Source organism: Vanellus vanellus (assembly GCF_965231255.1).
Source record: "Vanellus vanellus genome assembly, chromosome: 6".
Classification (NCBI taxonomy): domain Eukaryota; kingdom Metazoa; phylum Chordata; class Aves; order Charadriiformes; family Charadriidae; genus Vanellus; species Vanellus vanellus.
In genome coordinates this window covers 54,838,475-54,862,927 of record NC_138911.1, presented here as the reverse complement: position 1 = coordinate 54,862,927, position 24,453 = coordinate 54,838,475, and the positions used below count along the sequence as shown (strand labels likewise).

The 24,453-nt window shown below is 39.4% G+C and overlaps 1 protein-coding gene across 3 annotated transcripts in view; it reads right to left on the bottom strand.

Annotated features, from left to right (window-relative positions):
- MNAT1 (MNAT1 component of CDK activating kinase) overlaps positions 1-24,453 on the bottom strand; it is a 129,924-nt gene that overhangs the window by 84,958 nt on the left and 20,513 nt on the right. For all 3 annotated transcript variants that reach the window (XR_014269296.1, XM_082484888.1, XM_082484887.1), the window contains 2 exons: positions 7,688-7,840; positions 5,950-6,023 (listed from right to left, as the gene is read on the bottom strand). Coding sequence is in view for 2 of the 3 variants with exons in the window: in XM_082484888.1 (XP_082341014.1) it covers positions 5,950-6,023; positions 7,688-7,840 (227 nt within the window). In the remaining variant the exon portion in view is untranslated. The remainder of the gene's footprint in view (positions 1-5,949; positions 6,024-7,687; positions 7,841-24,453) is intronic.

Below are 24,453 nucleotides of genomic sequence, written 5' to 3'. Positions count from 1 at the left end.
CTATTGCTGCTTGAAACATTCAGGGTTGTTTTTTTTTTTTTCCTCCTTTCTCAGTTATCTTTAATAGGTTCAACTAGACACAACCTAGGTTTGTAAAACAAAACCTGTAATATTTAAAACTCATACTGGAGAAAGTAGGCAGATTTTAGACATATGCAGGTACCTGCCTTTATTTAAAACTATGTACAAAGCAGGTTTATTTTGCTACTTGATACGAAGTAACATTTCCATGTAAGAGATATGTTTCTGCATCAATGTTTAAGGAATCTTCAACGTCTACCTGCATAGCCACCTTAAAAGTCCACTGCTGTGCTCACAGCAAAGTGGAAGATGGTTAATTTCCCCTTCTGTTTTCCTGCAGTTGGTGGAACCAAATCACAGGTTAAAACCCTCACAATAGTCAGATCTGCTCATTCCATGCTGATTCTGCACTGTCGGTCTTGCTTGACTGTCACTTGAGGATATGGTAGGACACGAGCAATCAGAAACATTCATACTCCCAGTACCCTCAAAGACCAGAGCAGATTTCTCCCACAGAATATTAATTCATAGTCATTGAACAGGAACATTATTTTAGTCCTAAGCATATGCTCCTCAACACTAAAGTTGTCTACATTTCAAGATGTAAAATACTGAAGAGCTACATTTTGTTGCAACAGCATTAAGACCTGGATGTCTTTATACCAACATCAGTGTCAAAAATTATCCTTTAATAAATGAAAAGATTATATTCCCTCCTACAATAAACAGCAAAATTAACTATGCTCTTTGATACTGCATGGTTATCAGTGGCCAACCAGCCAGCCAAAACAGCTTCCAACATATTTTCTAATGTATTTTTCATAAGCTTCAGAAGTCTTTTCATCGATGTTCAGAGAATACAAATTCTTGTCATTGTATCCTTGCAATTACAGCTGACAAGTCCATTTTGTAAGCAGCACTGGGCCACAAAAAATAATTAAGATATTATCTCTTCTCCCTTGTCCCCTCCACAAGTTACCTGGCATTTAAAAAACAACTATCAAATCAATGAACACAGTCACTAATACTCAGCATTTTACCTTTTACACAGCTAGGGCTATGCAGTTGTGGGGGTTTTGGGGTTGGTTTTTTTTTTTTTGGTTGTTGTTGGGTTTTTGTTTGTTTGTTTGTTTGTTTTGTTTTTCATTTGACCTGCTCTGGGTTTTGCAAGAAATTTATTTTAAATATAATTCTTCCAATTGTTCCCTTTTTAAAAAATACAACAAAACAAATTCTAAAACCAGAAGAACCAGAAAGAGTTAAATAGAACCTAACTCCTATGATGCACCTACCCTGAAAAAATATTGGTATAGATCTGAACATGACTGGCAAAGCAGATGGCTAGTTTGAAAAGGTTTCAAAGAGAAGCCAGACTTATTTTTGTCCATGTTGAAATATAGCATAAGCCGATATAAGAGGCCTGAAACCCTTCAGGGAAAAGAAACAGAAGCTGTTTTGTATGCAACAATTATTTATCTACTTATCCATCTCACATTGGTTGGTTTATAAAATGACTTGCCTTGAGACATCTGTTGAAGTATAACAGGAAGACTATTGTGTTTTTCTGAAACATTTCATTCGATTTAGGTAAAACTCCCTACTTCTGAAATTCAGCCTCTACAGGGAGACTTTCACTGTTTTTCAAAACAACACCATTCATTATGCAATTCTACAACAAATGGAAAAATATTTTCCTAGTTATGAGAGAAAAAAGAAAATGAGAAAAATTTGAATTACATGGCACAATAATTTGTCCAGAGACACAGCAGTATGAATGAATGTGTCACTCCACTGCAGGACTTTAGTCCGTCAAAATCTCTGTGTTATAGCTTGAGATACTGCAAATTTTGAGACTTCTCCTCCTAGTTCCTTAAGAGAGAGTAATGTTGCCATGTAAAAATGTTTGCTATTCAAATATTAGGAACATGCCCTCTCTGGCAAGACAACAGATGATTACTGTGCTCGAAGTGTTTGATCTGCATTGCTGGTACGAGCCAGCCGAAAGTTTTAAGTTAGTAAGTCTTTAGTTTGTTATAAAAAAAAATATTCTTCCCACCCTACTACAAACAACCCCTTGATCATCATCATCATAAATCACCAGCTAGAGACCAGGAATGGCAGAAGAGCAATTGCTTTGGGCAGAGCGCAACGAAGGGAGACACAACCATATCCTCAGTCTGTCTGGGGAGTCCAAAGCAACTGTGGCAGCTTCTGTTGGTGCTTTCGATGCCTGGGCCAACCTCTGCCATTGTACTTTTAAGAGGGGTCGGAGGGGGCAGAGGGGGAGAAAAGATGGAAGAGATCTTAACAGGTCCCTTCCAACCAACATTTCTGTGATTATAACAAAATAATTATCAGAAACAAAAGAAACCCACAGCTAAGCCAGAAAAATCTAGGTAGGTATTAATAATTTCTGTTTATGTCCAGTTGTCTTTTATTGGGTCAATAATTTTCCAGAACAATACCTCAGCACAGTAATAAATGATTGAAATCACTCAGCCCCATCAGTCTAAGAAAGATCCATTCTGGCTGGAATCCTGAAATCTTTGGTCAGATGAAATGGATCTTTGATAAAGCTGCCAGATTTCCAGTTGGGTTATTCCCGTTGTCAGGACCAGCAATACCATCTTCATGCATACACACAGAAGGAAAAAACCACCACAAAACAATAAACAACATAATCCACAAGTGATCATAGATACCAAAATCCTTTCTATCCAAGGATCGCTCATGAGATAAACATTCTGAGCAAGACAAGTCACCAGGCAGCTGGTATTGCATAAAGTCTTAGAGGAGTAACAAGATACAGGAATCCAAAGGGCACAAGTACAGTAGCCTCCTTCCAAGTTGAATGTACTGAATGTTTTAAAAAAGCAATAATTACTATTAAGAACTGTGTTGCGGTAATGCCTAGAGGCCTTATTCAGGTGTCAGGAGAACAGTGCCAGGCAGTATGTACACACATGCTAGGAGGCGGGCCCTGCTCTGGAGAGCTCACACACCAGGTTTTGAGAAACTGGCTACAGACATACTCTGGGGAAGAAGAAAACCTTGTAGAAAGAGCAAGCAAAAGTTGCATTATGTCCAGAGACTGTAACTTGTAGCAACACTTTAAGATTTGACCTTGCTCCTCTCATCACATGGGCACAGACCTGACTTATTCCCATAGATGTTGTCCAAACCTTTCCCAAAGGCAGGTTTTAACCCTTTCACTTTATATTTCTTCCTAGTGTTAATGACAACAAACTGTGTTTACAATGTTCTCAAATTGTCCAACTGATTTTTCTTCTGGGGAAAACTTGCTTTAAAATGTGGTTTCTATTTAAAGCCTTGTATAACAAATTTTAGCCCAAAGCATTATTTAGTGGCTACATTCTAAACCACTTCAAAAATGTGTTTTTTATAATAGAAATCTTAAGAGGTGACTACCCTAATGTTTGTTTGACCTTCCCCCACACACACTTCTGCTGTACCACCCAACTCTTTTCTTTAAATAGAAAAAGTCTGTAGGTAAAACACGTCTGATATGAAGGAGGAAAATGTGTTTCAAGTGAGGTCATATATCACATCAATGGAATAAATCAGTGCAAGTGCTGGAAATGTGGGAGCTGACCTACCTGAAACATTTGGAAAAACTATAAGAATCATGCCAGAGTCACATGAAATATACAGGATGTTTACATTTTGTCTCTGCCAAGCAACTACTTCATTTAAACCCCCACAACAACTCACAAACAAAACTTACCAGCAAAGAGAAAGCAGGGTAAAGCTGCACTTCAACCCTCCCTGAGAAAACTGAGAGTTTGGGGTGGGGGGAGAAAGGGCAAATCCAGTTCACTGTCTCCCTCGCTTACTAACCTTGAACAACCACCACCACATACCACCAACCTGCTGCACGTTGGCTCCACAAGGTAAAACTTTGCACTGCGTGAGTACAACCTCTCTCCTGCCTTGCAGCCTAGTTTTTTCACGTGCACAAACAAGCAGGAGATTCACATACACAAAAAAATGATATAGCTACTGTCAGCAGTAAAATGTGAAGTAACCACACAGAGTCGAAGACACCTTTAACACATTGTTCAGTCATGCCACATACAACACCCACAGCAAATAGACTGGAAGAAGCTGCACTATCGCTATGCACCAGACAACTGTCAGGAGCAGAATTCTGCCCAGGAACACAAGCAGGGAAGGGCTTGGGGAGAATAAGATGCATGCAATGAGCTTTGTCACCAGGAAAATGAGAACAGGGTTTGAATTCTTACCCAAGGTGGTGTTCTTGACTCTAAGTTGTCCTCCAGCCTCTGGATCTGCCTGAATTTCATAGATCATAAATGACCCCTTGGATGGCAAAAATTAAGAGCCTTCTGACTGCACCCCTTCTTTCCTCTCATCACCCTGGCTGCTACATGAAGAAACTACGAGGTAGTCAGACTTCCTATTCCTTTTAGTATTTTAGGTGTCCCTTCCAGACAACTAACCCCAATTCCTAACAACTCTGTCAGGCGGCTTTGTTATGCATTTGCAGGGCCAGCACAAGTACTGACGAATTCACTCTTCTTCACAAGGTTACAAAGACCAGCCGTGATTTCTGCTGCTTCTAAACCAAGTTACCAGCACAGGCTCTGGAACCATTTTAAATTTAACAACCTAATCCCAAGAGCTGGAGAATCATAACATTCTGCACAAATTGATGAGGTTAAGGGAACTTCAGGCAAAACTTCAACTCCCTTGTTGCAAATGCTGAAAACCCCTGCAACAGCAGTAAGCGGGAAACCTGTATTTAATGCTACATAAATAAAAAGCAGTTTTCCTTTCCATGAGCACAGAGATTCTTCCAGGATCCTCTGGCTAAGATGCAACCAATTCTTTCTATTCATTCCCTCCTTCCCCCGCACCATCCAAAAAAATATACAAACAGAACTACACCCACATCATCTCCTCCAGATATTTGGACCCATATGAGTGTGCCTGGTGTTTCCCAGCCACATGATTTAGCTCTCCAGCCTCAGCCTTCTTATGCCAACAAAAACATGATACATTACTCACAGCAGTAAGTAAGTATATTGGATACATTTCCACAAAACACCACAGTGCAAAGAGGAGCAAGGGCTCCTTTGAGAAACTGAAGGGGAGTGGCATCTCCATGTTTTCCCTCAAATCACATTCGCTGCCCCTCCTGCATGTTTCTATGACACCTCTTCTTCCTCCAGGACAAAAAAAAGAAAAGCCTCAGAAGCTCCTAAAAACCAAGAAACAAACCATTTAGGAGTCACTCCTTTGAACAGGAGTTTTCCTAAGCAAAATCTATCACTCCACCATAAATCACAAGTCACCCTAACTAAGACGAAAATAAACTCAGTTGATAACATAGTCCTTTCCCAAAGGGCAAAGTTCTGTTTCAACTAACCCAAAGAGAAAGAAACCAATGTCTGTTCCTAAACCTTCTCCTTCTGCACAGCAACATAAAATGCTACCACAGTGGTATGTAAGGTCATCAGCTTCAAAGCAGCTTCAACTACTGTACTTGCAGAAGCAAAAGTGATGAAAGACACCATATGGCTTCTGTCATGGTAGATAAAGCTAATGGAGGCATACAATGAAAATTTCAATTTCTCCTCTGTTTAATCTTTCCCAGTGCAGCACCGACAGTTCCCTGCATGCCTTTCTCTTCCAGCTATAAAGCACTACTTCTTTGAATCATATTTTTTTCTCTGGTAGATAAAATGTTTTACTTAACGATGTTCTACAGTTCAGCAAATATGATTAAAAATGTACAGAAAAAAGTGATTAGATAAACGTCTGATACTATGATAAATCCTATTACAGAAACCGAACCTAGACATTCTTATAGGCAGCTGAGTCAGAAGATAAAAGCCTACAGTCTCATGAGCACAGCACATCAAAAATGCAAGCATTAAGACTTACCAATTTCTTCTATTTCTTCCAGGAAATCGTTATATTCACTTAGACTGGGAAAGTCATCCTCTCTTTTATTGTATCTTTGAGAGAAGAGAAACAAATATTTATAACACACAAAGATGCAATTTCAATTCAACAAGGCTCTTGCTGCAAACATATTAAGTATTGACCTAGTTTTATCAGCTATGTGCTTTGTGGCTCCCACAATTACCAACACACAGAATCTTTAAAAGGAGACAGAAGGGCTTGTTTCAAAGGAAAGAGGCCAGCCTACTTTTGCCTACTGTTTGCTGATTCCTTTTCCAGGGTTACAGGTAAACAGGAGCACAGAGGTTAGGATATACTAATTCCAACCCAACCCTTCAGCATGAGAAACAGACAGAAGCAACAGTAACACCCACAAGAAAAGCTTTTCTAGAAGTATCAGAGAAGGAAGTTTGGCTTTGTGCCAGCAACAGAAAGCAAGTCAGCAGCAAACTGAAAATGCCACACAATTATCTTCTTTCATATCAATAGACAATTCCAGAATTCATTTATCCAACCCTCGACACCTGGAAAAAGTAAAAATATGAAGGGACAACTGGCTAGAACATGGACAGCCTCTGAAAGTCAAGACATGCAGACTTTCTTCCCAAGAACATATAAAGCTGAGATCCTGCCTGCTCTGCAGACCAAGATACATGACACCTAGGTGTATAAAAATCTAATCCCAAGAACTCAGGCCAAATTCCAATTCGGGGACATATTTTCTGCCTACTAAAAACTAATCTGACAAATCCAAGTGGGCCAAGCATTTTACAACATTTTCTCTTCTAACTACACTTCATTCCATGTTTAGTCAACTAAGTTGACCTCATTCCAGTTTGACTTCTGTTAACTTCAGTAGACTTCATAAACATCAAAATTATTACTACCGTCCACATCAGCACTTTGGTATTCAACAATGCATTTTCTCTACATCTCAGCAACATCATATGATTCATTTAGTATTGTACTAAGTCTTAGATAAAGGCTGCCAAATTTACAATTTACCTGTACGTTCATTTTTGCACTCTCCAGGTTTGTTACATTCCATCAGACCCTCTTCTACCAACACATCAACTGGCTCACTTATTTTCCTTATAAAATGTTGCTTCTTGGCCACAAGGAGCAAGATGCAATTTTAGACCTCATTTATCTCAATTCCAAGAGCTCTCAAATCTGCATGACAGACTAGTAACACAAGGCTTGTAAGGAAGCATTTCCACTAACAATTGCTGTCTGAAGTAGAAAACAATGTGAACATAGCTTCCATTTTGTCCATTTTAATTTTGAAGGGAACTGGCCTTCAACTCTCAGAACAGTTCCCCAGGGAACAAAACAATCAAGGTCTTGTTTCTTGCCCCACTCCCATGTTTACCCCCTCAAAGGGAAAGCAGCTGTAGTCCTTAATATCTAATCATCTCCGTTTAGGAGGCTAGTCTTTGCCAAAGGAGGCCACATAGAAACACCCAACATTTTCTAATGCTAAGCAGGAATCCCTCAAGGCTAAACTGAGAATTCATCTCTCGGTGCATAAAATCAGATTCTCTGAAATTTCTCCATGTTAAATGGAGCCAAGTTTTATGGGTTGTCACAAAAAAAAAAAAAAACAAACCAAAAAAAAACCAACTCTTCTGTACTACTGGAGGAGTAAGTAAATTTTTTAAAACAGCAGTCCATTAAATACATCCACCTTCTGTTACTTAACCAGTGACACACTCACATTTTCAGCACTTTCTTCCGAATTTCCACTTCCTTGTCAACAGCAGGATCCTCAAAGAGTTGTACCCTAAAGTTACTCTTCCGCAGGGGGGTATCGCACTCCTGGCAATTCCCAGCCCCCCTCACAAACAGCAGTTCCACACAGCTCTCGCATCTGCAGGAGAAAGGAAGCGGTATAAAGGCAGATATATGTTAAACAGTAACGAAAATGCAGACTGTCCCCCCTTTTTTATTGTTTCCACACACAAAAATAAATACACAGCGCATCTCCCCTTGACTTCTTTCTTTTTTACTTCTTCAGTACCCAAAAGGGGCAAGGAGGTAAGCGCTCTCCACCATGGCTGAAAGGAAACAATCTCAGCAGCACAAATACGTTTATTCTCTCGGCCTCTTTGCTGAGACTTAATCCAAACACAACGGTGGGTTTTGTGTCAAGGGGAAGCTTGTTTACTGACACCAAACTAATTTTGTGTGGACCTGCTTGCAATATCATTATTTGCTTTGAGCACTACCTTGCTGCACAAAAAGGCCCTTTTATTTTCTTGATGCCATTCACAGTGCAAGGTACTATTCAGCACAAGCAGGGATACAAATCTTGCCCACCGTCTTCCAAGCATCCACCAGTATAACCACAGAGGAACCACTATAACAAACGAGCTAAACTCCAGCCCAACGCAGCCAAAAGAATTGAAATAACATTTTAACCAGAGACCAGAATTACACAGCTATCCTGTGCCTTCTGTTAATACTTTTAAAATTGCACATAAAATATATACTTCACTCAGAGGCTGCACAGAAATAAACCAAAAGTACCCTTCTGGTTTTATTTCTTTTGTCTTAATGAAGACTTCAGATTTTAACAAGATGTCTGTTGACCAGTCAGTTGGCATTTAATAAAGGAAGAACACACAAAAAGCCAATTTTAAAAAAAGTACTTGGGTACTAATAACGTGCAAGTTTCTAGCAGAGGACACCACCTGCTGCAGTCATTTCCTACTGCTGGGGAGGCAAGGGGGTGTCTATTTATAACTTTGCTATATTGAAGCCAAAACAGTTGTACATTAAGGGCTAAGCTGTACTGTACCTTCACAAACCCAGCACAAAAGCTAAACAAGTTAGGAGAAACAATACTGACATGGTTACGAAGGATCTTAAACAAGACTTTGACTCTGCTGACCTACCCCCAACTAAACTGGTTCCAGTACTTACAGAAGCAGAGCTAGCTAGAGCCAACCAGTTTTACCCAGCTTCTGTTTTCAACATTAGAAAGTACATAACAAATGCAATTGTATCTTACAACTAAAAAAAAAGAAAAAAGAAATTTCTTTTTGTTAACACCAGTAGAACTACAATTTCAAAATGCATCTTGCACAGCAGCTGCCAGCATTAAAGAGCAAACCTTGAATTTACTTGGACATTTTCCTGCTCCACAATTCTTTTAGTTAGAAAACCAAGCACATTTAAATACAATTTATCTGCAAAGGGAAAGATCAAACCTTTTAGCACATTAGGCCTGAAATTCAGAAGTCACTGGGACATCAACTCAAGAAGTATGCTTCTTTATGAAAATACTTTAGCTCACTACTATGGGAGTAGCAACACTAAATGCACTAGAGAAGGCAAGGCAGGGAAAGGGTTTTCTCCTTCCTCCCCCAACCTGCCTGTGCATGCAGCAGCCCAGTACATAAGGACAGCTTCACCGTCTCCTTCGTTTTGGCAGCTTGTGCTGTTTGTACGTCTCTCTCAACACAGCAACAAAAAGCACAGAAAAAAAAAAACTGCCTCCTCTTTCCTATTTTTAAGTTATAGAAAAGGGAGTGTAAAGCTACAGAACTTGGCAGGTGGATCCAAGTGCAGGTGTTTGTATACTTTTTTTTTATCTTGGTATTGCCTAAGGAGCAACAGAACAGGGTCTCCATGTGCAAGATATTATGCACAGACAGTAGCACCTGAAACTACTTCACTTTCCCCCATCCCCTCTGCTTCCCTAAATCAAAGGCATTTCAAGTTTACACAGGACTTGACTATGGAAAAAATCCCGCCTTAGAAAAGCACTTCGTGGAAGTGCTTCAATGCCTTCCCAAACTGGAACCAGCATTTCTAAGGCTGGAAAACAGCTTTCCATACAAAGAGAGATGAATCAACACCTTGCTATGGGAATCCCACATCAGGTGATCAAGTTCTTTCTCACTCACTTGTGCACATCCACCCTTACATTTATCATAGATAATTTCTTCTGAATTCAAAAGGGCTTATACAGGATGAGCTAAGGGCAGACCTGGACTCTGTCCAAATCCTCCCTCCTCTCCATCTCCAGATAGATTTTATATATACAGTTAGATCCCAAGCTTACTTCCTAGCAGGTCTGTCATTCTTGCCCCCACAAACAGCAGCCGCTTTCCCAGCTATGGCAAATGTGTTTGGTCAGACATCTCCATCTCATGCTTGAGGAAGGAAAAAAAAAAAAAAAAAAAAAAAAATCTCCCAAATCCCTCTCAAACGAGTTCCTTTTGGTTTTGCTGCAGACCGCTAAAGTCTGAGCATATGCAAACACCAGGAAGACAGATTTCAATAAAGGTGGATTTAATAAATTATTTCATGACTTGAAATAAAGATTTCAAAAAATGACTTGAAAAAAATTTTACCTCGCACTCTAAAATTTAAAAATACAGCATGACACCTTTTTTGTTTTGTTGGGTGGTTTTGTTGGTTGTTTTTTTTTTTTTTTTTCAGAGCAATTTACATGACTTCTCCAAACGTACCCAACCCATGCAACAGCCAGACAACCCAGGCAGCACATGGGGACAGCCAACACCACAACTGACATTACAGAGCTCCCTCATGGCACACAGACCACATCAATTCAGGTGATTCTTCCATTTCTTTGCAAGTCCAACTCTTATCCATTTGTCTTAGTCTAAGGACAGTCTGACTATAGAAGCAGGACATCATTCAGTGCATCTTTTATTGGTCAACACTTCATACCTGGCTTTCCCCAAATGAGCAAAGTATGGAAACATATGCTTAACTCCCCTTCAAATCATGGCCAAAACATGTGGCCACATGTTTTCTTAAATTAGGAGCTTTAAATCAGTGATTTTTAATATGCATATATTTATTACGTACACATACATGCTGCAAATATAAACTAATGATGACAAATGTTCATGCTTAAAAATCAGGTGTATACATTTGTTGAAAACTGAATATGTCTGAAGACAACAGCTTCACATGAGGTCTAAACAAATGCTCAGAGCGTAATATTGCCAGTTCTCCTCTTCACACTGAGGTTGTACAGCCTCTGTGATCTGTATTATATTTCACACATTCACCAAAATCTTTCATTACCTTTTGGATATAAATTTGTATCCTGAGAGTAGGTAATCTAGATTAAGGCATCAACAGAAAACACCCAGGGAGCTACATATGCATGGATGACAAGGGAAAACTATTAGTAAGGTCACCAACAAAGGAATCACAGCACCTCCAGGCATAGTAGTCTCCTGGTCTTTCACACCAGGATAATTAACACCAGTATGCTCATTTTCGTTTCTATGGACACTGGTTTGATCTATCTTGTTCTTCCCTTTCACCCCTATGAAATATTAAACAGATGTCTCAGTCTCTAAGCAGTCTAGAACAATTCCACATTTTTGAGGAAAACAAATAATAAAGCCTCTAGATGGTTTAGCACCATCAATGCACAAATCGCACTACATGCCCTTATGTCAGTGTTCAAGGACTTCAGGATCAGAATCGTACTAAAAATGCTTTTGGTACATTGAAGAACACAAGCAGAGGTTCCTCTCCAGAAAACTGTTAGATATTTATCAACTAAATTATACTTACTGGAACTGAGTGTTTGTTTTGGACAAAGTGTCTTCAAAGGGTACAAGATTTGTGCCCAATCCTGCATCCCACACACATGCGCGCGCACACACACACACACTTCACATAGGGATGATGGCAGATAAGGAATCAAGCTTCTGGGACACTAAACGGACGGAAATGGCTAACAAATTTAGCATTGCTTGACAGTGCTTTTCTAGCTTGGCTCACAAGAAAGCAAACAAAACAGAATAAAGGAAGAGCTATTTTCTCAAGCAGGAGTACAAGATATTATTTCTTTTAAAATTTTAGATTCTGCTGAGCATAGCAAAAATTTGCAGGACTTCAGATACACAGTCATTAATCATTTCAGAGGAAAAAAAAACTTTATGGCTTTTTCTGTTGACTAGGAATATTACAGAATGAGTTACTACCTTTCTTTACAAAGGCTATTTTTAGTAGATATAGTTATTAAACAGTATCAAATATTTAGAATCTCTAAGCCCCTCTCCTCTTCTTCAGCTTTTAGAACCAAGATTTTTCTGTTATGTAAAGTACTATGCAAACAAAATGATCCTCTCTACCGTGGAAAAAACAGTTTAGATTAAAAAATAATAAAACAGCCTTCAACATATGTCCAAGACCTGAACCACAAACAAATGGAATGGAAAGAACCAGCAAAAAAGATGTGTTTCCACTTGTTCCTCAATTCTGATGTCAGAGGAAAATTTACTTACAGAAATTGAATGACTCCTGATTTATGGCAAGGGAACATCAAAAACCAACAGAAAAGACACACACATGAGAAAGCTTGCAGAAAGATTTCTAGATTTTTAAATCAAAGATGCTTCTAGAAACATTCACAGGCTTTTTGCTTAGCTCGGGTTAGACAATTTTGTGTTCTTGTACAGAGATTCTTGAACTAAGGCAAGAAAAGCCCAATTTGGAGCAAGCAGCTGTCAAACCTGTTTATTTCGCAACCTTAAGTACATTTAGCAAGTCCTCAATAACACACAGTGGTTTCTGCTACATAGCTAAGAGTTCATCTGCTATTTGCAGTTGGCCATGACAGGTTTATTTTCTAGGCTGGTGGACTAATAGGCACAGCCTAGAAGGCAGGTTCTTCCTAGAGTCTTCAGCAATGATGATCTCTGATCCAAGCAGCTAAGGGATTTGAGCAAAAGCAACTTTTTCCCCAGGTTAAGGATCAAAAGCAGAGGAAAGAGAAAGAAGCATGACTTCAATGACACCAAATGCTTCCAAGAGCCTCAGAATAAAGGAGCTTAGGATCATCCCAGATGAGAAGAGAGTTGGGGACAAAAATAAGTTACGTCTTTTCCTTTTCACACCTCAGCTTCAGGAATTCAGAAATCCTTATTCAAATACTTGCAGAAGCAGCTGTCTATGTGTTTTGGGCCATCTCTTCCCCGTCTGCCAAATACAAGAGGGAGTTGGGAGAAGAAGTACCAATTACTCTCTCCCTCTTCCTCTGTTAAGATTCTGTCAAGTCCTGCTGACTCCGATTTTGCCGTTCTCATCTTCTAATGAGACAACTTCAGAATGCTCTCAAAACTTTACTTGGCAAAAAAAAAAAACCCACAATGGGTCTCTCTTCAACTACTAAATAACCGGGTCTCACAAGCAGCCCACATGCCATGTAGAGATTACAGCTCGTTATGGTAATAAGAGACATCTCGGGTTTCAGGCAGAAATCACAACTCAATCAACAGATGAGGATTTTTGTTTTTTAAACACTGTTGATTAGCTATCTTCAGTTGTCTGCAGCTCCCCTCTGTTCAGCCCACAGTAACATGCACTGCAAGACAAAATCTCAGAGATTACTTTGCTAACATTCAATTTTTTTTCAAAAGTTTCAAGACTCCAGAGAGCTGATCTTAACCCCTCCTTTAAACAACAAAGCAAAACCAAAAGAAGACCCCCATACTCTGCCTATATCTGTATTATGTCAATTCTCAGCACCATCTGCCAAGCTGCTGAGCGTACAATCCTTCTTTTAGACTATTTATATCTTTGGGGAAAAGGATGCATGCACACACTTGTTTCATTTTTGGTCAGTCAGATGAGTTCTGCTCCATATTGCAGAAAGGAGGTTAAGTGAGCCCAGACATCTCAAAAATTTAGGAGACACTCAGCCACAGTTAACCCTATTTTCCAAACACCCATATACATATACTGTGATATACAGACTAGTTCATCCCAAATGCACTCACCAGAAAGAAAGCAGACCAGGTAGTGGTTGAACTACAGCCTTGAACAACAGGCATTTTAAGGAAAAAAAAAAAAAAAAAAAAACAACACACAAAACCAAACACATACTGAGTCAATTAATAATAAACAGAAACATTTCCACCACACATTGTGTTTCAACATCTCCATTACAAAACCATTTCAAGTGGCTTGGACCTGACAAGAGAGTTTGCAGCAAGCTGAAACTTAACTCACATTTATCCAGTACAGATGAGCCTTTTCTTTTTTCCTTGAAAAAAAAAAAAAAAAAAAAAAAATCAAAGAACCTTTTGTGGTATCAATTCTGGATAGTATGGAGAAAATACTTCTACAGGTATTTAAATGAAAGTGGTTCTTTATGAGATACGGCTGCCCAGTCAATTAAGCACATAATCATAAAAAACATGACTTACAGCACAATTATGTCTATTTGGTCAAACAACAGGCCAATACTTGACAGGCCAATTCTTGACACTTCAAGAGCAGCTGTGTGGCACTGAAAAAGAAGTGCTTTCATAATGACTAGGCATACCAAAATTGACCGAGAATTTACCCAGTGTACCAGAACAACTACTTCAAATCCATTACAGTCTACTGGGCAAACACATGCACCAAAATAATAATTCAACTATGTCAATAACCTTGTTATTATGCTTTATTCTCTTTGAATAAGAACCTTTGCAAGTTTTCAGGGTTCTCAACAGAAATGGCACTTTTTTTTGGACATGATCCAGCTCAACATTGCCCATTGTCTCACAAGACAAACATACTTATCGTTAACAAGTTTAAGATCCCACGCTGAACTCCATATAAAGCATGTTGCTCCCTTCTCCTTCCGCATCTATTTGTTACCTCGTGAGAAAGTCCTATGCCATAGAATAGGCTGAACTGACCCCAGAGCTGACAGGTCTCACTAACTCAAGTATTTTGAACATTCACTTACTCAGTCTTATGAAACACCTGCATATGTCAGAAATCACACTGAAAAAAACTAAAACACAGAAAACAGAAAATAAACACTTTGGGGAGACAAAATAGTCAAGACAAATCTTTTGCTTGATCCAAAACAAGGCTTCTACCTTCTGTTCTGTACTTTCAACACATTTTACAGTGCAACAACGGCACGTGGGAGCAAGACAAGGAAATGCAGCTATATGGTAAAAGCGAAAAAAAGATTAAAATGCATTTGTGGCACAATGACCACATTACTGAGGGCTTGTCACAAGACACTCCCATGTTTCATGTCTAATCTCAGAAAATAAGACAATAAAGTTGGTAAGACAGACACCTGTAAAAGAACCAGGCAGATGACCAAGGTTTTCCATAAAAACAACAGTAGTTTGGGGTCTCAATAGGAAACATGCAAGTGTTTCAACTCTCTCAAAAACCAGAACCTTTACCGATGTCTTGCAAAGATACCTGTTGAATGATCTGCATATGCTGGCTCATCTCTCCCAGCTTCTGGGAGGAACTAAGCCAAATTTCTGCCAAGAGCATAAGCTTGTATTTCATTTGAAGCATAAAAAGTGCACAGTCCAGTTTCCTGAAGCTATTCAAATAGAGAGACAATGTGGGTGTACGTACACACAATTAAAAACAAGTGAAAAAACAACCTGTTGAAGCAATAACTGCATTGTCCATGTTACAGACTGCTCTGAAAACACCATCAGTGCTCAAAAAGCAATATGTAATGCAGAATTGTCTTCTCTACCACTAAGCTTGCTTGGTTTGAAAAGACTGAAAGAACAATCTGCTGTGACAAAAGTGCTACATAGGAGCTCCTGCATAAATCTTGGTTTATGATACAATAAAATCAACTGTTTCTTTTTATGCCATTTGTCAGAAACGAGCAACCAAACTCAAAGGGTAAGACACCAGCTCCCATTCTCATGAGTACCAAGAGTCCTAACAACCTTGAGTCTATATAAGCAGCCTAGGAACACCAGAATTGTATTTCTACATTTTAACTCAGCACCAATGCCAAAGAAGCTGCTGTAATCTGCCTTCACGCTGCTGTACACTGTCCTTCCCCTGCTGTCCTCTCCCGCAGGCCAGAAAAACATTTGTGCAGCCACATGGTTATTTGCTGGGTTATTTTTCAGCCAGATGAACTCTCCCATTTGGTTCACCCCACAGTTCACAAATGCTTTACCAGCACATAGCAATGGGCAAAGTGAAGGTAGGAACGAGCAACCAGGCTGTGAAAGCTGAAGCAGGATGTTGTTAAATATAAAATACCGGTCAAAGCAAGTTTATTACACCACTATCATGAAAGTCTTGAAAGCTAGACATGTTTAAGACACATTCATTAGGGAAGCTGAAGCATGAAGAGAACAGGGACTATGTTTAGTACTGCACAATGCAATTATGTGCCCAGCAGTGTGGGTAGACACTTTTGTAAGCACCACTACATACCTATACAGCTTTGCAGATCTGCTCTCAAAGCGGAACTAGGAGAACCCTCAAGTGAACTCCAGGTCCCAACAAGTTGAGCAGCCAAACTTCCTGCGGATTTCAGACAGGTTAGAGCATCTCACAACCAACGCTCCCATTCAGGCAGCTCACACTTGTGTATTGACGCTGAGAGGACTTTGACAAGGGGAGATACCCCAGCTGCCATGTGCCCGTGACATGAGCACCAGCACAGCTGGGCTGCAAAACAAAGGAAGAGGATGGCACCACAGCAGGCAACCTCTGCACAGTTTAGGCTGACGCACGATCACATCTTCAAAAACTCTGGCAATAAGAGACCCTCCCCAGCTTTCAGCACACTCTTTACAAACTGTGTAATAACATCTGAGGCAAGACAACTCAACTCTAGGAGACACACTTCCCCTGGATGAGGGCTCCTCACCCGTGTCGATGGAAGTAACCGCAGCAAATCAGACCAGCATGGCCAGGGACCGCCAGAAAGGTCTTTCAGTCTGAACAAGACCCAGAACTAAGTCACCAGGGATAGCCACTGGGTGGGACAGCATAAAAAGCTGTTCTTCTCTTTCCAAGCTCTGAATTCAACAGCGCACAATGCCATTTATTAAAATTTGTCCTTCTCTCTTACAAAACTCTTATGACATACCCAGCTACCTTACTTTGATCCAAAAGTATAAGGAGAGAGAACATAACCCTTGATCAACACACCTCTAGAAAAGTGAGTTGAAGCACAGTTACAACACAAGAATGGGTGGGGTAGCAGACAGAGGATAAAAAGTATTTTTCAGAATTGCTAAAAATAAAGAGCCAAAAAGCACATCACATTATTTCAGAATATTTTAAACAAAGCATACAAGATTACTTTACAGGCAAGTATTCTTTCACAATAGAAACAGAAGGCAACACAGCTGAACAAAAATTCATGCATTTGAAACAAGTCACAAAGCCGCTGAGAGCTTGTGATTTAAAGAGCACCAAGGAGAGGAAGAGACACCCCTATACCAATTAAATAGTTGTTCACGGTCCCGCTGAAATATAGAATCATAAAGGTCCCTTCCAATCTAGACAATTCTAAGATCATCAAGTCCAACCGTTACCCCAGCACTGCCAAGCCCACCACTAAACCATGTCCCTCAGCACGTCTACCCATCTTTTAAATACCTCCAGGGAAGGCAAATCTACCACTTCCCTGGTCAGCCTGTTCCACTGCTTAACAACCTTTTCTGTGAAGAACTTTTTCCTAATATCCAATCTAAACTTGCCCTGGTGTAACTGGAGGCCATTTTCTCTTGTTCTATCACTTGTTACTAGCGAGAAAAGGTCGATCCCCACCTCTCTACAACCTCCTTGCAGGTAGTCATAAAGAACAATAAGGTCTCCCCTCAGCCTCCTTTTCTCCAGGCTAAATATGATGCAGTCATGAAAACACACACGTAATCCAAGGATGTATCAGAAGATTGCTCCTATCAGAAAGACAGAATCACCAGCAGAATGTGAGGAGACTTCACCTGAAATGACACATGCAGTTCTGGTCATTCACGCAAAACAGATGACCACACCCTATAAATGCAGAAAAGGGCAACTAGGATGATCACAAGATTGGGAAGATTGTCTTATCAGAGGAGGAGCAGCAGAAAAAGCTACTTAAACTAAAACAAACAGGTCCAACCAGTAGAGTAAAAATTTATACCAGAAACTGTAGTTCTCACCAGCCACAACATTGAAAGTCTGGAACCATACCCAATAGAAGTAACAGGGCAAAAATTAGTTTCAAAAATTAAGTTTATAAGGTCACAGGAAGCTGTGATGACCTGATTGTCTTCAGCAGCTAACCGGATTTGATAATCAACAAAAGTGCCTCCGGTCCTATCTATGGTCCAAGCTATGTGCTCTAAATTCTGAAACCCCAAGACAACAACAACTCAGAAAGAAAAATAAGAAAGGAGAGAAAAAAGTTAATTTTCATGAAGATACTGAAATATTACATGCATCTTTGAATACTGAAAAAAATTTTTTTTTAAAGGATGACATGCATGGCACAGATGTTTTAGCATCTGCTACTTCTGCTCATAACAGAAATAACTCCTAACCATCAGTCTAAAGCAGTCTTTCATAAATTACACAGATCATATTCTTTTACCAATAACCAATTAATTTATCTTATCTGGCATAAACCATAATATGTTTATGTTTCATCTCCAAACTTGAAGCACTTGGATCTTTTTTTTTTTTTTTTTCAGCTTGTGGAAAAAGAGAAGGTAAGATTCATACCACTCTGCTTGTCTCTAATAGCTGATACAATAGCACAGAACAAATTGAGAGCAAGCATTCTAAGCTTGTCTTATTTCAGACAGGACATGTAATTTAATATATAATTTAATATGGATATATATTCTACTACAACGTAAAAAAATCTTCTGGTAGGAAGCACGTATTAGCTGGTGCATACTTCTGTACACCCTGTACTACACCATGCCTTAGCTCACAAGTAAAACAAGTTTAGATGAATGACTTCTGTGCAAAAAAAGGTGGTGGTCATAACTCAACAAATCATCATTCCCACCTCTTCATCAGTCTGATACAGCCTTAGGGAACAAACTGTTTCCCAAGACTGCTGCGTTTTCTGTGAGACAGACCAAAAGCACCAGTAGTCTTTGAACGCAAAGGACTCAGTAGTATTTTCGTTGTTGAGAGCGCTCCGGTTTCCCAGACTACTGTAGGTAACTTTACATCATATCCCAATTCCCTGCTGGAATTCCAATCGATTAAGGCATTCTTTATTTCCTGCCCAAAAGCACCACTTAGACTGACTTCCTAAATCTCTGTTGCCTTTACTGCTACAATTTGAAGAGCTGAATGTCAGAGAAGGAAGAATGATCTCTCTGCAGTCCTTAAACACCTTGCAGAGCAGAGTCTAAATTATTCTTAAAACTAAGTTGCAGAAAATTTCAGAAGAACAAAAAAATCCAACTCAATAATATTTTATTGCCATCTTTCACCCAAATACAGACTTAGCCCTTAAAGAAATAAGCCTGGGCAAGTATCTTCTAAAAAGAAAGGCTGGCATTTTAAATAAAAGAAAAATCCACTTGCAAAGAGTGAAAGATTCATATTTCTATTTTTTAAAACGTTGGGGGGGGAATCTATCTTTGACATGCAAGATACATATACATAATAATAATAAAAAAAAGTCATACAAACCGTTCAGGGCTTGTTGAACAAGTTCACTTCAACATAATCACACACAGAAACAGGGGTGCAAGGGACCCTCGGTGTCGTTCCCTGAATTTCTAAAGAGCTACACTTTAGACTGTCCAGAGAAATATGCAGAACATTTGCCCCTGAACAGGCCACGGGCCGCACAAAACTCTGCAACCCAGCACAGATCTTCATTTCCACCAGTGTAAGTGCAAAGGAGATACTCATTAGAAAATCCCAACAGTAGCAATTCAAACAGCTTCCCCGCCTCCCCAGTCTCATTTGGGAATCTCTTACTTCCTACTAGTTTTTAAGGGTCATTCCTCACTCCATTTTCACATAATCCCTAAACAACCATTATCACATCTTTTCTCAGCATGAGATAAAATATAGCCTGTGCTTCATAAACAGTGGAGACCTTAAGATTACATTCTTGGTGGGACACAGCACGATAAATATTTCTGGGATGTCTTGTACCCTACAATATACAACATGTGGCCAGTGAAACAATCTCAAAAACAAGTATGTTTCAACTTATTAAAAAAAAAAAAAAAGAAAGGAAAAACACACCAAAACCTCCTCCCCCCATCCCACACTGGCCACTGAGCAGGCCAGATTGCAATTTCCTTTTTAAGGGTGGCAGAGATCCCGACCTACTTAAAGCCTGGCAGGGAACATTTTTTTGCATTGTAAATTTAATCATTAAAAAAACCCTCTTTCCTCAAGCTTAAAAAACGGCAATCACTATTTTAGTATATTAAACCAGTTGGTGAACATCACACAAAATTTTTGAAGTAAAATTGTAAAGTCACATTCAATGCAACTACTTCTAGAGGAAGGTATTAAACAAAAATTAGGAGGACATGTCAGACCTTCATTAGCTATGCTGGCATCTCAACAATTTCCTACAGATTGTAGGGAATAAAAACCCAGCCCTATTTCAGTGAAGTTGAAGGTAGCTTCACAGGTTATCAAACAGCACTCTTAAGTAAGCAAATACATTACTCACCATAACAAAAGACATAACACAAACTGTTCTCTCAAAGTTGCAGCACATTTCAAACAGTTTTATCATGACGAAAATTTGCGATGCATATTCAGTCTTTTAATATTTGTTAGAAGGAGAGACAATGAGGAGAATCAGTTGCACAACGTGGGAGCAAGAAGCAAGACAACATGTATTAATGGAGAATCAAAAAAAAAACCCAAAGGAAAAAAATAATTGTATTTTAGCCAAATATATTATATTCTTGTTTGTATTTATGTCAGTACCCATTATGCCACAAACCATTCAAAACAGAACACCCCAGTGTAGTTACTCAGCAGTGGATGCAGACACCAGGACAAGGGACTGCAGAGGATACAGGGAGGACGACACACAGCTGTCTCCCCACATTGGCAAGCTGATCACGATTGAATTGTTGTCAAACGATTTGAAGTTAGATAAATATCCACAAATCTGTTCTTCATTATGCAGAGTTCCTCCCATGCATAAACGCCCAACTGGGAGCACAGATTTGTTGGGCATTTGCATGGCTTGTTATTTGTGTGTGGAACTAGCTTGGAAGAAGTATTTTTAAATGCCTGTTTTAGCATAAACTGCACCTGCCACCCTCTGTAGGGCTCGTCTAACTTACTCATTCTGCAGAATATTTTTGTTCATTCCTATCTCTGCATAATGTTAATGGGGAAAAAAAGTTCTCAAAATTTCCATTCACTACTTCAGCTGTATCACACAGACAACCAAAATCCACCATTATCCATGGCTACAGCCTTATGCTGCATGGCACCATAGCCCACTAGTCCCACTGATTAAGTAAAGAGCCATTGAAAACAAGAAAGAAAATGGAAGTCTGGCCCAAGATTCAGATGATCAGTTCCACACAATATTTGATCTTATCTGTTTTACCCAAACATCAGCTGGGAAGCATTCAACAATGCTGCAGGTTCTCTCATAAACACCACATTGCTCCATAATTATACGGGATCTGTGTGCATATTCAAAAGCGGCATTTATTTAGGCTCACAACAGCTGTATTAAAGCCATGTGTAAAGAACATTGTTCCTGGTCTGAGAAACAATTAATAGTATTTTCCTTATTCATATAAATCACACATAATAAATGCTTGATATTATCTAGTGCCAGTAAAGCACTCAAATTAAAATAAATCAGGAGTGTACCCTTGAGCACGTATCTCTGGGAAAACTGAAAGCATTTAAACACAGAATTTTATCCTTTGTGTATGCTCCTAGCCTCATTCAGATAATAAGCTTATATACGATAATGACAGGATTTCTTCTTCAATCTCGCCCACCCCGCAAATCAAAATATCTATTTTACAAGTGAATTGATTCTGCAGACTCTCCAAGAAAGCAACAGCCACTAGAAAATTCCATAATGGCCAACAGATTGGGGGACACAGTAAAGAAACTCAAAAAAGCAAAGGATCAGTTTTTCAGAAAACAGAGACCCCTCCAATTGCTGACTATTTGGAGGTGCTCACCTAACACTGACCACCTTTAACCTTCTTGGCCAAAGCAAACTCCATATGTGCAGAATATTAACATTTTCTCTACTAGAAAATTAATCTCTAAGGAGATCCCAGACTGTGAATTATCTACTCTCATCATTTTATGAAATTATGTGTTACTATGAATCACGGGGCTCAATCCTGCAAACTTTATGTACACACTGTCCCTGATACCCAACAGGGATAACCTGGGCAAACAAGGCTCCTTCCACCAGGGTTTAGGGACTAGTTTTCAGAACAGTTGTGTGAAATTTAAATTTTTCAGATTTGAAAGCACACGCTCAGCACTGCGGCACACATTTGGGTAGGTGGTTATTTGCGTGTTGAGGACTGCGATTGTTCTGTTATTCGCTTGCACAGATAACTTCTCCCATGTAAGTGTTCTCTCCCCCCTTTATAGATAAAACTAGTATCTAAAAAAAGGAAGATCCTTCTCTGATTCAGTTTAACTGCTGTTACTCACAAGTCCAAGAAAGACCTTTTGCCACAGTCTGTCCTTGCAAGATAAAGTCCTTCAACTCATTGCCAATACCTAAGATTAGCAGTCTACTTCATTTAAATCCGCACTCCTGCTATTTATTACACAATTTCAGTAAGTTCTCTAAAGCTCTCAGATCCCCATGAACTTAAGTCACTTCCTTCACTTTGAAACTTTTATTTAAAGGGCAATCCAAGCTGCTTCCACTCCCTAAAACCACATGCAACATTTGGGATATAGGTATAAGGTGTTCTACTGGTCAACAGCATTTTCTCCAAGAAACGTAACGATGCTACAGAAAAGTGACCATCTTACCTACTACCACAAAGGACATAAGCCAAGTTTATTAGTCAAAAAAAGTGATCCAAAGATAAAGAGATTGTTTGTAGACACTAAAGATTGCACCCTGGTCATCATGCACTCAACCCGTAAACCCTGAATCAAATCCTGTTACCAGCACAGGCTGTGGTTCATGACTGATGGTGCCATTGTGCAACAGAAGTATTTGAAAAGCAACTACAGCCTATCAGCCTACCCAGGGCAGAAAACACCCTACCGGGTGTTTTCCTTGGAAAACCCTGTAAAACAAGTTTGGTGACACCCACTGCAGCATGACCTGAATCCAGTGTAGGAAGTTATTAACCAGTCTAACAAAATTCCCCAGTAAAAAAAACACACTATGGTTGGTCATGAAAATCAAAGATCAGGCCACATTCCCAAGATGACTGAACCCAACATAGCAAGAAACACACCTCTGTCTGTACTGGTGAAGCATTACCATTACCTGCTGCCCTATCATTACCATCTTCCCTCAGCAATCTAGTTAACTATGGTGGGGGGGATGTCAGCCCCAAAACTGGAACCATCACTCTACCCAATCTAGCTTGCCAACAGTGGTTCACAGGGTCATTAGAAATAAATAAATGTGTAAATGAATTCTGTGATCCTAGGGACGTACATAAGATTCTCCCTTCTTTTCCGTCCTTTTAGGAGGCCTTTACATGTCACCTTATGCTTTGTACTGTATCAACGCCAATCAACACCACCACAACATGCTGAGTCTTCAAAACCACTTTGTATTAAAAATAGAATACATGACTCAGATAGTTTAAAGACGTATATGCTTACTCAAAAAAAAAAAAAAAAAAACACTCCACCACAAAATATCACCTCATATAGCAATTTATATTACATTTTCCAGAACTGCCAAGTATTAGGCTGCAAAACTTTCAAGTGATTGAACTGAGGCACCTGTGAAATGCTGTGTTTTCTTTAAGAACTGCAGAAATGAGCATTATTAAACACCCCGAGGGAACTTCCTTGCTGACCGGCAACATGTAAATTCAATGCAACTGAATACCAAGATGATCAGTTTTCACCTTTTATCTGAAAGTGCTCCCATGGAAGAAAGACCCTCTCCCCGACAAAGGGGTATTTCCTGCTGGTCATTCCCTCTTATCTGGTTGCTGAAGACCTTGACAATACTGATTTGCACACTCTCACTTCTCAGGGCAGCTGCCCTCAACCACACAATCACACTCTACTGCTACCCAGACTGTAGATGTAGAATTAAATCTCCGTCAAATTCTCATAGGCTTTAAATGATAAAGTGTTAAAACTGTGGGAACGTGTACAGTACAGGCAGCTTAAATAATATGGTTTAATTGCACAAAGATGTGAATACACTAATAAGATAACAGTATGTTTTGGTTCTGCTAGCTAAGCAGCAATTCTCACTCTGGGCACAATGTCAAACAGCTCAAACTGTCACCAGCACCTGCATCATACCCCCACCTACACAGCAAACAGTTGACAGTGAAAGACAAACCCATGTGATTTCTGCTCAGCAGCTTTTAGCAAAACCAGATTCAAGTGAAGCTAAATGGTCCATTAAATGGCCATGCCAAAAGAAGTTCTTTGTTTTTGACAATATACAATTAAGTCACTTTTTCCATCCCCAAGATACCCATTTAAGAGGCACGTTAAAACTCAATACTTCTTCACAGGTAAGTTAAAAATGCGTGTATAAGCTGTTGCTTAGCCATTCTCAGCCAT